This window comes from Podarcis melisellensis, assembly GCF_964234715.1.
Source record: "Podarcis melisellensis genome assembly, chromosome: 4".
In the NCBI taxonomy this organism is placed as follows: domain Eukaryota; kingdom Metazoa; phylum Chordata; class Lepidosauria; order Squamata; family Lacertidae; genus Podarcis; species Podarcis melisellensis.
The window spans coordinates 40962776-40977569 of record NC_138531.1 but is presented as its reverse complement, the minus strand read 5'-3'; the positions used below and the strand labels follow the sequence as shown (position 1 = coordinate 40977569).

Here is a 14794-nt window from a genome sequence, read left to right as displayed (position 1 = left end):
TCCCAAGATTGAAAAATCAAACTTCCATTATGTGAGGACTTCTTATTCTTTCTGTAAAGACCCCTATCTTTGGGGAATGATAAATACTGGTGCAGAATTGCCAAAAGACCTGTACAAATTATTTTAGCAAAATTAATTGTTTTGGACTTCAGCAGTGTTCCTCGGGGACTTGCACAGGGCTTCCCTCACATCTGTCTCTGGAAGAATACAGTAGAAGGCTCTTTTTGAGCCTATTATTCTTAGTGGTCTGCTTATCTGTTGGCATCAATACAACTATAAATGCCAAGTGTGTTTGGGAAGTTTTATGCTATCTGCTGCCTCCCTCAGTTTGCTTCTTTATAAGCAGAGCATATGATTAATTCATATGATTTGCTGTATGTAACGCTGTTAAAATAATTTTAGGTATTTTATATTGCACTTGAATTTTCTTGCAGCACTAAGGATTTGTGTGCTTGCAGACCAGTTCTGTCATAAATTACAATATCAAATGACGTGTGTGTGTGTGTGTGTTGCTTTCCTAGTAACATGCTTTTCAGCCTCTTCCCTAGTAACATGCCTTTCAACATCTTAGGTATTATCATTTATCAGTTTTGTTCAGAAGAGAAGTATAGTGCTCTTTTTTGAGGGGAGGGGTTATGGTTTTATCCTATTTTTAACAGAATAGATATAAATCATTTTATATCAATGCCTAGATTGTCTTCTAAGTATCACTGCTGATGTACAATATTTGCCCTATGGCTCATAATTTTGATTATCCTTTGTGGTGGTACAAGAGAAATACAATAAGCCTGGATTTTTAAAGTATTGCTTTGATATAAAATGCAATTGGCTCGAGCCCTCAGAAGGACTGACTTAGATGGGAAAAAACCACACAAAATAAATGCACTTGGGTTTTTTTGTCCCTTCAGTGTAACAACTAAGTAACAACGCCTTCCTTCAGTGTAACAACTAAGAACAGCATGCCATGTCCTGGCATCATAATATTGTGACTTATGACCTCACTCTGTAATTTATGACATCGGGATATGGGTAAGTTGTTGTAGGTGATACAAGTAGGGGAAAGGAGGGGCCATGAATGTGGCTGCTGCTTTCATCAGCGGGTCTTACGTACATCTAGTCCCAGCCTAAGGTAGCAACTTCCATGTTATCTTTACTACAGCTCAGACAGATAAATGGGCCCTGCTTACTTCCTTGTCTGTTAAGGATGTGCTATACTGTCTCCATACCTGTCTGTACAGCACAATGGATCCCTAGTTGGTTCGTTGTCAGTGGCAGATTCTGTGTGCCTGACATAGACTGACTCTCAACTTCTCCCCTTAGTTCCCAGTCACATGGTTGTTGTTTTTAATCATCCAGGAACTTAATGCTCTTAACATTTCAGATATTCAGAGCACCTCTGAATATTGTAATGTTTACAACAATCCTGCAATTTAAATCAGTATTGTTGTCCCTCATATTGAATAAGGGAGGACTGAAATCAAGAGTGGCTTGCCTACTACTACATAGTGAGCTCATGTCAGAGTCATGATTCGAACTAGGGATTCCCTGATTCGTAGCATCGTCTCCTAGCCACTTTGCCGCACCAACTCTGCACTTCTCCTGAACTTCAGTAAGTGAAAGGTCATGCTTGTGCACCTAGCAGATCTAAAGGCAGATGACTCATAATAATAATAATAATAATAATAATAATAATAATAATAATAAATTTTATTTATACCCTGCCCTATCCAGCCAAGGCCGGGCTCAGGGCGGCTAACAACCAATAATAAAAACAAGTTGAATGACTACAACTTAAAAACAAGATTGAAATGCAACATTAAAACATTAAGATGCAGCCTCTTCACAGGAGGAGAAAGGAAAAAGAAAGAGGGGGAGGAAATTTAACTGATTATAAGCCAAAGGCCAGGCAGAACAACTCTGTCTTACAGGCCCTGCGGAAAGAAATCAGATCCTGCAGGGCCCTGGTCTCATGAGACAGAGTGTTCCACCAGGCTGGAGCCAGTGTTGAAAAAGCCCTGATTCTGGTTGAAGCTAATCTAACTTCCTTAGGGCCTGGGACCTCTAGGGTGTTGCTATTTATGGACCTTAAGGTCCTCCGTGGGGCATACCGGAACTGGCGGCCCCGCAGGTATGAGGGTCTTAGGCCGAATCCACACAGCACCTGCACCGCTCATTCTGCACTCTTGGCATTTAGAAGGCCATCACGGAGGGTAGATAGAGGAACCCAGAAAAGGTGGAAAGAGAAAGCATTCAAGAGGGGACCCCCACAAAAAATTCAGGCCACCTTAGCCTTTGAAGCAGAATGTAAATATCCATGTATAATAAACAAGCTCCTGATTTTCAACAAATAATTTGACTTGGTTTGATGCAGTATATGATTAATTATCTTTTTTCTTTCATTTTCCTCTTGTATACTGTTAAAACAATAATTGTTCTTTTTCCATTTTTAAAATTTGCTGTAATTTGCCTTATTATATTTCAGTATTGTAAAGTGAAAAACATAATAAGCATTTCAATTATTAGCACATGTTTGCAATTTTCAACAAGGTTCTGCAGCACTGCACTCTGTTAATAGTATAAGCTTGTTCGGTGGTTATAGAAACATTATTCTAGTGAATGACTGGAGTTAATTTGGTTTAAATTGTTTGTTATGGTAGAATAAAAAATGAACACCTTTTTTTCCAGATGTCCCAGCATTTTGTCTCATTTCCAGGGAAGAAGTATGTATGCTCCAGTCTATGCTTTCCTTTCTATTCACAATTCTACAGTTATCATTTTGCCTTGATTTGCTATAACAGATGTCGCACCGTAATGTCCATTTGATAATACAATCATTAGCAAACTTTTGTGCTCTTCCTGTTTGAAATGCATACAGTGAAAGTGTAGACTACCAAAAGCCTTTTCTTTTACTATTTAAAGTTCCATTGAAAAGCAAAAATTAAAAACAACTCCTCTCCTTTCTTTTGCCATTATTCGATTCTCCTATTCTCCCTCCCTTTTGTCCCCCCCCCCTTTTTTTTGGCTTTCCTTTTCTTTCATTCTGCTGTCAGGAAAGTCTGCCTTTCAAGGGACAATTCTGTATAAAGTGGCACCAGCAAAGATTGACAGCTACAGACGCTATAACAGTGAGTTAATTAAAAGAAAATAGGAAATGCTTAGCTAAGGCTGCTCCTTGATTGTGTACAAATTCATCTGCTAAAGAATAATGTCCATCCATTGCACTCAGTCTTGGCTGTTCTGTGAGCTAAAGTTGGTCTGGTTTGCTTCCCGTTGCACAGCACATACATTCTCAGAATGTATACCAATATTTCTTTTCAGCATGCATGTGTGTGTACATGTATGTACAGTGTTGGGATACACCTAAAGCGGCATGGAACTTTCCTAGGTACTTAATTTCAATTTCTATCTTGTATAGCTGCTGATAGAAGCACATATCTTCAAAGGAGTAGTAGGTCAGTGGTAGAGCTTTGCACTCAGAACATCCTAGGATTCAATTTCCTGTGTCCTCAGTTGAAAGGATCTTAGGCTTCAGGGCTGGGAAAAACCTCTGGTTGAAACTATGAGCAACCATTGCCCAAGTTAGGTTGATCTTTGTTTTGACTCTCTGTAGGGGAGTGTTCAAATAAAAAGGCAAGCCATTTTTATGGATTGAAGAACCAGGATGGGGGAACCTGAAATACTGCTCAAGTTGATTTCTGGCAATTGCCTGTCATCCAGTTGTTGTAAATTCGACAGAAGTACTTCCTGCCTCATTTCCTAACAATGGGCAGCTGTGGAACCCATCCTTATTCACAATATGACTATTTGACCAAGTTAAATTCAGCTGATTTTATAGGTTATTCCTCAGAATGGATCTCAGAATGACAAGGAGTTGGGTGTGAGAACTTCAGTTTATACTACATAGCTGCAAACGGTGGGAGTGGGGAAGGGATACTTGTGACTTGAAACAAAAATGTGGGAGTAGTAGTGTGTTGTTCTTTCCTTGCTAGGGCTGGGCGATATCTGGTTTCCAGCATTGCTATATATCACCAGCTAAACATTGCGGTATTCCAATTTATCACAATGTCTAGAAAAGGATGGAGCTATGTAGAGGCATTGTCTGGCTTCATGGTTTTTCCCACATTGTGATTTTTGCAGAGCACACGCACACCATGATTTGTGATATATTGCCAGGTCAAAAATTAGGAAACCAAAAACAGAATATGGGCTTTAAACTGTTTTTGGACGATATATCGCGCAGCCGTATTGCTTACTGCTTTGCTCCTGTAATCCCCTCCTCCAGACACTTTTTTGTCATGTCAGGAAAGTGGCTGGTGCAGGGAACTGCAGGAGAAAAGCAGTGGGAAGAAGCAAGGTGAAGGACCCCTTCCCTCCCATCGCTCTACTGCAGCCATTTGACAGATTGGTCTCTGCGAAATGCGTAGTTCCAGCATTAGTCTGGCCTCTTGGTATTCTGCTTTTTATGCTGTCTCAGATTTCAGGTAAACATTGCCCTGAACACATGCTACGTTCTCTTCCCATTGAAGCTAATTGAATATCAAAAAGCTTTTCACATTGTTAGACTGTAACCGCTGTGAAGTAAGCAATAGACATCTGTAAGTGCACAGAAAAATTAAAGCAAGTAAATAATGTAAAGGACAGGAATAGGAAATGAAATCTTACAATAATCCTTAGTTACAAAGATGGCAAAAGCATCCATGTTGATAGTTGCGTCCATAGTGATAGACTTGCAGCCATGCTGAGGGCTCCAGCATTCATTTTGCACTGCTTAATGCATGATGTTCCATGATGCAGGGGACTGCTCATTCCTCTTTATCCTGCATGATTTGTTGCCAGTGCCTAAGAAGTTAAGGTTTGTTTGTCTTAAATGAGAATTGGTGTGCTATATATACCATATATACTAGAAAGGAATTGGCAAAAAACTTGGACAATAAAATTGCATTTGTTGAAAAAAATATGCCTGAAAAAAATACATGTTGTTGGCATTGGTATGTCTTGGGAGACAATGGAGGAGGGCTCCTTCATGGTAAAGTCAAAGTTGGAGAGTCAAGTTGGAAAGCTACAGCATCTGTTTTGGAGAGACATGTTTTATTGCAGGTGGGGCAGATGAAGGTGTCCTGTTTTGCTGCCACAGCTGCACCACATCATTTCTTCCCTGTGTACATGAATATTATTAGGAAATGTTTTTTGCATTCCACCAGGTTTCTGTTACACCTGCTATATCTGTACCTCTCCAGCTATCTCTACCTTTCTACTGGGCCCTGATTGTAGAACACGTAGCGTTTCTGAGAAAGCTACCTTGGAAGTCCTGCCTTTAATCCTGTATCTAGCAACTTAAATTTGGCTTCCAGGCCTGCACAACTACTTTCCCCCAGGGTGCAGACTTTGATAATTTGGTGCCCCCACAAAATATTTCTTACTGTCACAAGAATTCCTTCCGGTACAGTTGCTTTTATGGATCTTCTCAGGAGGTACTCGTATAAATATAGTGTTGTTTTTGTGGTTGTGGTTGTTAAGTGCCCCTCGGCTTGGCACTCTGTACATAGGAACCGCCCACACCACCCTAATTCTGATGCTGCAGTTCCCCATATAATTTGTACCAACTCACACATCCCCAGCACTATCTACACAGCCTATCTAGATTATACGTCACATATTTTAACACTAGGCAGGTAATTTACTGCAGGTAAGCACACCCATCCCACACCCAGCTGTTTGTGTACATCAGGCTTCCTCAGCCTCAGCCTTCCAGATGTTTTTGGCCTACAACTCCCATGATCCCTAGCTAGCAGGACCAGTGGTCAGGGATGATGGGGATTATAGTCTCAAAACATCCAGAGGGCTGAGGTTGAGGAAGCCTGGTGTACATAATAATCAAATTTCCCATGACTGGGAGTCCTCTGCTCCCCAGAAGGGTGTCCTCAGCAGGACACAGTACCTGTTCACTCTCCAAGGAATTGATCCCTTCAGGTGACCATTTCCTTGTTTTTCAGAGTGATGCCTTTCTTACCTGAAAAGTTGTCACACTGAGACTGATGCATTTCTGTCACATCTCTGGAGGTCTTGCCCACCAATCAGTATCTTTTTCTCAGCTTCTGTACCCTAGATCACCTTAGGGGAACAAATTTAATTCCTGGGTTCCAGGAGGTCATTGCACCAAGCACATCTCCCCCCCCCCCATAACTGCTGCCTAACAGGAAGATAGTTGTACACCTGTCACTCTACAATACCCTAGCTTTCTGTCTGCATATCTCATATTTATTGGCTTTCTTGACTTGGGAGCTTGTGATTTATTAGAGATGGGGGATTGAGTTGAATAATGTGCTTGTTACACTTTGTCGTCATCGAGGCCCTGAGACACTTTGTCAGCAAAGGTAGATAATGTTGGTTTGAACATGTAAACTAATCCTTTCTCTCTCACAGCAAGTAAGTTGCTTACACTTTTGTTGCTCTTTTTTCACTCATTCCTTGTGTGTTCCTTATCTTGAAGAGAAAACTTTAGGGAAGAGAAAATAGGTAGTGATGGAGCAAATAGTTTGCATGCAAATGTTCCCAGGTTCAGTCTCTGAAATTACCTGCTAAAAAGATCAGGTAGCAGGTGATGCCATAGATTCCTCTTTGAGATCTTGTAGAACTATCAGTTAGAGAAGATAGCACTGGATTGGTGGTCTGCATAAAACATAAATATGCAGTAAAGAGGAAAGAAGTAAAATTCACTGTTTCCTTTCTCACGCTTCCCTTCTCCCTCCAGGAGTGATACCCCAAGACAATGCCTATTTGTATCTTAGCTTTATAACTTTTCCTCCTTGGCTGCTAGGATCAGATTAGACAGAAATAGTTGCCTGGCTCAGATGTTTGCCTTTCATAAGTCATAGTCATGATTAACCACAGTTCTGACTCCAGATGACGTGGAAAGCTGTGCTTCAACATAATGAATGTGGAAGATTCTAAATTCCCAGCTATGAAGGAGGACACTCTCTTTCTCCCATTCTTCTTGTTCCAAGAAACTGGTTTAACATGTTGTGCTAACATGGCTAGAGTGTGACACAGGTAAACCAGTGTTGTCTAAGTTAGCCAGTACAAAAACTGAATATTTGTTAGTGACAAGCAACCTTTAGGAGCAAAATAGAATGATCAGATACATCTTGAGTTTGCTTGCACAGAGGAAAAGTTGGCATGCAACCATAGCAATAAAATATCCATTCTCTCTGAAGATACTGAGTGCTTTGAAGGAGAAACAAGTTTACCCTCTAATATAAACAGAATAGCCTTTCTCAATGAGGATAGTAGAGTAAAACAAGTTGTCTGTCTTTGATTTATTTTATTCCTGCACAGGGGTGTGGATATGTGCCTTTGAAACAAGATTGTCTCAGCTAGAGAGGAATGTAATTAAATGTTTTGGCAATGATCAGGTTACACAGAGTATTTGATTGCATATTTGATTAAGTACTATTTAGCTTTCTTTTTCTTCCTTAAATAATATATCATTTTGATTGCGTAACTGGCTTGATGTGAGTCATACACTTAAAAGGTCACATATATATGGATTGACTACAAGTATCATCTGAATAAGATTGGTATGGTAAGAACCTCGGCATTCAATTAATTTTCTCATCTCCCCTCTCCCCCTCAATTTTCATTACACAAGTGTTCTGAATTAATTTCTTGGATCTTCTTCTGGATCCAGTAGCAGCAGTAAGTACAAGCAGTATGAAGTCAGGTAATCCTGATGATGCTCAGTGTGAAGAAACTTCACCTGTGTATACCCATTTGTTCTAGCCAGGTGGCCCTGAGACTCTGCACCAGATGGTTCTTAGAGCTGACATGGCCACCAAAGGCTGGGGGCTTTTGTTGTGGTCATACCTTAGTTATAGATTGCCCTGTTCAAGCATATTCACCTTGTGTCAGCCATACTACCCTTTAGGCAGCATATGAAAACTGCCCTATTCTCCCCAGCTTTTGATAGGATATATAGTGATGTGGTTGTAACCTGTTTACAGTTGCTGGTGTGTGTACGTGTATGTATCATACCACTGTGTGATAAAATAACAGTGTTGTGTACAATGTTAAAACGTGAAGCACCATTTTAAAAAAATAAAATAAAGATTGTCATTAAGGTGACATTAATAAAAATTAAATAGCTTCAAAATCCTGTCGGCATGATTTTGAAACCTCTTTTGAAAGTCAAAAGCAAGGATGTCTGTCGATTTGCTGCTTGATTCATGTGCCATAGCATGGGACCGACAACACTATATTCTGGACTTCTAGTTGAGGCCACTTGGGCATGTGTAACATTAGAGACAAGCTGTGCTGTTTTACATTCCTCTAACTTTGTGTCTAGCAGGGACTTCCGGGTCGGCGCCATCGCCGAATGGCGGGCTCCCTCCGAGCTCCGGAGGGAGCCTGCTCGGCAGGGGCTGGGTCCTACCGCACCGGCGATGCGGGGACCCTTAAAAACCACGGCCACGGAGGCCGTGGACATGGAGACTCGGCTGGCACCGTCAGCGCCCTCTCGATTCGTGAAGGAGCCTTTTTAAAGGCTACGGATCGGGTGCCGGGGAGGAGCGTGGTGCTTTGAGTCCTCTGCTATCCCTGCCGAGCGCAGCCGCATGCCATCCGGCGGAGAGCACTGACTTCTTCTATTGAAAATTTGGACCTAAAAGAAGAACCCGTGAGTAATTGGAATATGGACTAAAAAGAGGGATAAATTTTTAGAATTTGGAGCGAACGGGGGAGGTGGAAAAAAGGAAGTCAGCCCCCCCCCCAAATTGTAGAAGAGCCAAAACAAAGGACTGGATAACTAAGATCGAGAGGAACCTTATCTTGCCGAACTAGCAACTTCGCGAGGGAAATTTATAAGATTGAGCTGGAGGAGAAAAGTGGAATTCGTATTAAAAAGCAACCCCCCCGGAATCCCTGGAGCGATTTGTGAAAATGCCTGGAGAAGAATAACGGAGGTTTTGACAGCTGTCAAAGAGCTGTCAAAACGGAAGAATGAAATTGAGACTTTGTTATGAGGACTTTGCCGGTTACATTTGTTATAAATTGGAGATAAATTGTTTCAAATAAGGATTTATAAGTTATTTGGACTGGCGGATGTGATCTGGAAGGGAACTTTGTTATTGTAATCCACCTAGAGGAGCTGAGGGACATTGCATGTGTTTTCGACGGGAAACTTGAACAGTTGGATAGAACTTTTAATCTCCTGGGAAACTGCAGAAATGGAACATTATTTTGTCTACAGAGGCTTACACTTTACTGGAAACAATGGATTAATCTGTTGAAAAATGAAAGGAACATGATGTAATGTTTTGCTCCTGAATAACAAGCCTCTGTAGAGACACTAGAAGCCTTTGGAAAAAGAACATTTCTGTGAGGGAACAGGGAAGTAAAAAGGAGGAGAGTGATTGACAAGAACAAGGAAACAACAAGAACTGGACAGAACTGGAGTGGGAACATTTGGGATATCCAGATTTGACAAGCTTATGGATATAAAATTGGAGTTTATACTCCTGGATATAAAAATCTGGATAGAAGAAATGGGCCCCCTTTGATAGACTCCTTCTATGATTGGACATCTGTAATTTAAAAAAAAAAAAGACCGGTAAAGAACCAGAGGGATGTGGGTTTAGTGAAATGTGGGTTCATCAGGAAGACATTAGAAGTGGAGGGATAGGAGGAACGCAACAGGGAAAGAGGGGAGGGAAATTTGGAATCCAAAGGTTGTAAAATTATTGTTTGTTTTTATTCTATTTTCATCTGTACTATATTTGAAAGGGGGGAACTCGTGGAAGGGAATAGGTCGACCTTAGGGGATGGAAATTTGGATAAATTGAGTTATTGATGATGAGTGTATTTTGGGAATAAGAATTTGTTGAATATTATTGCTTTTTTGGAAGATTTGGAACACAAGAGGGGGTGGGGAGGGGAAGTCCTGGATATTGGAAAAAGTTTATGAATTGGATTTTATTTGTTTTAATTTGGAAAACCTTAATAAAAATTATTAAAAAAAAAAAAACTTTGTGTCTAGCAGGGACGCGGGTGGCGTTGTGGTCTAAACCACAGAGCCTAGGGCTTGCATATCAGAAGGTTGGCGGTTCGAATCCCCGTGACGGGGTGAGCTCCCATTGTTCGGTCCCAGCTCCTGCCCACCTATCAATTCAAAAGCACGTCAAAGTGCAAGTAGATAAATAGGTACCACTCTGGCGGGAAGGTAAATGGTGTTTCCGTGCGCTGCTCTGTTTCGCCAGAAGCGGCTTAATCATGCTGGCCACATGACCCGGAAGCTGTCTGCGGAAAAAACGCTGGCTCCCTCAGCCTATACAGCGAGATGAGCATGCAACCCCAGAGTCGTTCACAACTGGACCTAATGGTCAGAGGTACCTTTACCTTTGTGTCTTACAGTGCAATCCTAACCACGTCTACTCAGAAGTAAGTCCTGTTGAATTCAATGGGGCTTACTCCCAGGAAAGTGGGGTTAGGATTGCAGCCTAAGGCATCTTGAAGACCACTGTTGGAAAAGCAGGTAAGAAATACCGCTTATTTGTCAAAGGCCTCTCCCCACTTTATCCAAAGGAGAAGAGGAGCTCATTTCGTTTTGCTTTTTTTACCGATTCAGTAAACCCACCTTATCACACACACTTGCTTCATCACCTAATTGCCTAACAGCTTCATCTGGCTTTACATAAATCATAATATTATGATGCCTTCCATATCAAGTTACAAAAGGAATTAATTGAGAACATTTTAAATGCAATCTTTTCTGGCTGCTAGATATCTTTCACATCCTTGCATGAAGCCATCCTGGCAATGGCCAGAAGGGACAAGTAAATACATCACACACTGTTTTTAAATACCAGTTTAAGTGGCCAAGAAGCCATGAAGCTGAACCAACACTGCTAGGTTATGGGACCATTTAGATAAATTATGTAACCGCTGTATCAGACAGAATTTTGGAAGTCTCTTTTCAGGCATGCAAATCTCATTGGACCTGTCATTGAAAAGCTGCAAATTATTCCAGCAGGGCTCCAATTTAAGCTATCAGAAATACTGGTGGTATTCCAACTGGGAGTACCTAAGAACTTAATTTTGCACTTGGTCAAGATCAAAAACAGCAAAGAATCCTTGTATTTCAGCATTGCAACAGATGTGGAAGTATAGTTTAAATTTGAATTTGTTTATTTTTAAATGGTGGATACCTGTTTATCCTCATATGTTCTCCATAATGCTAATAACCAGTGCTTTATTTCTAAAAAAATGTTTAGGGGTGCTCGCATTTTCCTACTCATATTGAAATGCTGCCCCTCAATGAGGCCAAACGTAGATTTACAAAATGTTTAGGGGTATGCTTACCCCTGTGTTCCCCCCAGAAAAAAGCACTGCTAATAACCTTAATAAACCAGACGCTGATTGTTCTACATTCAGTTCTACTGCGACAATAAGATTTTTCTAATTCCTAATATAGGAAATTAGAATCATAGAACTATAGAGTTGGAAGGCACCACAAGGATCATCTAATCCAATCCTTCAGATGCAGGAATCTCAACTAAAGCATTCATGAGAGATGGCCATCCAACCACTGCTTAAAAACCTCCAAGGATGGAAGCCCGTTCCACTGTAAAGGCTTATCTGCTGCTGCATGAGTGTTGCTTCGCTTACCTTCACTTTTTGAAAATCTTAAGCCACAATTTTCGTTTTTGACTTTCCCTCTTGTAGGTTTGAGAGATGCTACCGGCTCAGAAAGTGACGGTGGTGATTCAAGCAGCACGAAATCAGAAGGAGCTAATGGAGCAGCAACAATCCAACCCAAAAAGGTCAAAGGGGTTGGCTTTGGAGACATTTTTAAGGACAAACCTATAAAGCTACGTCCAAGGTCAATAGAAGTAGATAATGACTTTCTTCCAGTCGACAAGGTACAGTTTCTAACTTAATTCTTATGTGTGGACCTGCTTGGTTTCCCCCTCCCAAGTTTGGCTGTTGGGTTTGTCCTCTGCTCTGCCAAGGTCAAGAAAATGAACATTGGTTAACTGATGTGATCATTGCCATTGCCTATAAGAAAGATACATCACACCAGTGATTCATTCCTTCATGCACTCCTGGCCTCACTAACTATAGCTAAGAGAACAAGCTTTCAATATCTACTTTAACATTATACTAATATTATTATGGGATATGGTAATTCTGTTCAGTTACACTGTCTTCAATGTGGTTTTGTACATTTTTTCCCCACCAAGCTGCAGCTATGGTGAGTTCCATAAATGAGTACCAGTGATCGGCCTGTGGAATCTTTCCTTCCAAAGTGTATTCTATAAACTTATCATTGCTCTGGATGTTCCAAGTTATGGTACATATAATGCAATATGAACAGGTTGTGCTGCTCAATCTTACCATAGTTCTCTATTATGTAAAGTGAAATTTGTAAAGTGGTTCTTTATTTAACCAATTTTAAGGTTCTGCTACTTACGTACAAAGCCCTAAATAACTGGACCCAGCCAGGGCTCTACAGTCAGCTGATGAAACATGGTTAGTTTTGCCACAGCCTGATAATTTTTTATTTAGGCAAGCATTTCCCTGAACTGAATTTCTGATTTTGTTAACTGACTTTTTCATTTTAAAACGGTTTTAATTGTCATGCTTTTTAATCACTTGTTTTAGTGTATATTTTAATCAAGGATGTTCTGGTATTGAGTGGAATCATTATTGTTTAACCATGTATTGATTTATAGTTGTAAAATACTTAGAAGCCATTTTGGCATGTAGGTGGTATATAAATTAATAATTGATTATTTCTTAATAGTATGGTAGTTTTGCATTGGCAACTAGATGATCAGTCTGAGCGACTCTTCAGGTCATTGATGTTTTAACTACATAGTTATGTGGAAGTGCTGGTTTCAATCTAAGGATTAACTAACACTAGCTAAATGGTCTCGCTCTTAAAAAAAGAAAGAAATACAATTATCCTGCCTGAGAGTCATACACTTCAATTGATAGGCTTGTGGGTAGAGTGTACTTAATCCATTTGCTGTGTGGGAATGAGATTAAAAGCATGCTGATGAGTGTGTGTGTGTGTGTGTGTGTGTGTGTGTGTGTTTTAAAGAAATAAATCTGTAGGTGTGCTAAAAATCTATTTATAAGGTTTACATATGTGTGTATGTAGTCTGGTCAGTTTCTGAATGAGCTAACTTCACATCGTGGGTTTTGATACTAGCTTCTTTCACTCAGAAGAATTTGTTTTAAATCACTGTCTGAGGTTGCTAAAAAAACAGTGAGCCTTGATTGTTTGAAACCAAAACTAATACTGCAGACGTCCTTCTGGGCTCACAGGAAGGTGGGAGCTCTTGACCTGAGGCTTTACTCATGCTCATTGCAACTTAAGCATGATCCACTAAACTATTGTTTAATGTGACATGGGAGACCAACCATTTTGTTACATAATCTATTTTCATTCTTCACCAACTTCACTTTCATCTTATCTGGATCTAACTGTTCCTTTGACCACAGCCTCCAATAACTGGTTTAATATACTCTCACGCCCCCTACCACATGATTGTGCTCCATTCCTCCCATCCAACAGCCAATATTAGCCAATATTTGTAAAAATTGAAACTAAACTCAACTGAAATCCTCCTTCTCTGTAACAAGGAAAGAAGCACACAAACCCAGCAGTCCTTTCCTTGGGCTCCTTGGGCCTCATCCGTGCAGCACTAAACCATAGTTTAGCTAGAGCACAAACCATCTGTATTAGTTCCTAAGGTTCACTTTTCTTTCAAAATCCCTTTTTCTCACAGCAAATTGATTGTTAGGTTCCTACCACTCCTTCAAATGCACTTAAGGGCCACTTGGCTTGCAAAATCTCTTTTTGCAGCAAATTGATTTTTTTATCATATTCATATCACTCCTGAAATTTCATATGCTCTTAATGGCTACTTGGTGCTGTCTAGAGTTTATGGGATTTTCTAACAGTAGGCATTTCACTTCTGCTTGCACACATCTTAAGAAAAGGTCAATAAAATTGATTTCTATACGATAGAATTACATGATGAATAATAGCTTTAAAGTGAGGTATATTTTCCCTTCCCGACATGAAAACTGCACTCTCAATAAATGTTCTCTTTTCTACTTATAACAGTCTAACTATACAAACAGAATCCTGTTCATGTTCCTTAGATGAAGATGAGTCTTGGAAAGCAAACAACTCTTCCAAGAATTTCCTTTTCTAAGAGATCATTATACCCTCTTGTGCAAAGCTGATTTTGCAAACCAGCTCATGTTGTGAAACTACTTTTAGACCAGAGGTTTGGAGAAGTAGTAGATTATTGCAAAGGAACACTGTACAATTGTTAGTGCAGCAGTAAGTTTTACAAATATTTGTCTTCACTGTCTAAAGAATATCAGGTATAACTCAGTTGAGATTTGGTTTTTAATTTAAACAAACACCTGAATATGTGTGTGCAGTCATTCTCATTTAGTATATGATCACATGAGTGGGGTTCACAAGCTCTATTTAGCATTACGTGTCAGTGGAAATGGATAGTAAAGTAGGGTGTGATGTCTGATAAAAGAAAGGGTGCCACTTGAACTGCTATGAGATTCAACACCATAACAATTCCCCATCTTAGTTTATAGAGAAAAACAGATTCTTGAAACAATAACTGCAGTCTGCTATCCATGACGCTGCTCACTTTACAAGAGTCAAGGACCAGATGTTATGAAAATATGTCTATTTCATTGAAATTGATGTGCTGGACTACTTCAGAAGACATCCCCCCCCATTTCAAAAAATCTGTGTTTGAGA

At 40.1% G+C, this 14794-nt stretch overlaps 1 protein-coding gene and 1 long non-coding RNA gene across 5 annotated transcripts in view; one reads left to right on the top strand and one right to left on the bottom strand.

The window, feature by feature from the left end:
- SH3KBP1 (SH3 domain containing kinase binding protein 1) overlaps nt 1-14794 on the top strand; it is a 139761-nt gene that overhangs the window by 76336 nt on the left and 48631 nt on the right. For 3 of the 4 annotated variants that reach the window (XM_081909203.1, XM_081909205.1, XM_081909202.1), the window contains exons 6-7: nt 3051-3125; nt 11716-11912. In XM_081909203.1, the coding sequence (XP_081765329.1) occupies nt 3051-3125; nt 11716-11912 (272 nt within the window). The remainder of the gene's footprint in view (nt 1-3050; nt 3126-11715; nt 11913-14794) is intronic. The other variant, XM_081909204.1, reaches the window with a different exon arrangement.
- Nucleotides 639-1114, bottom strand: LOC309368885. The gene is made up of 2 exons (XR_014167949.1): nt 926-1114; nt 639-732 (listed from the first exon to the last, which is right to left on the bottom strand). It is a non-coding gene; the product is annotated as an uncharacterized lncRNA (long non-coding RNA).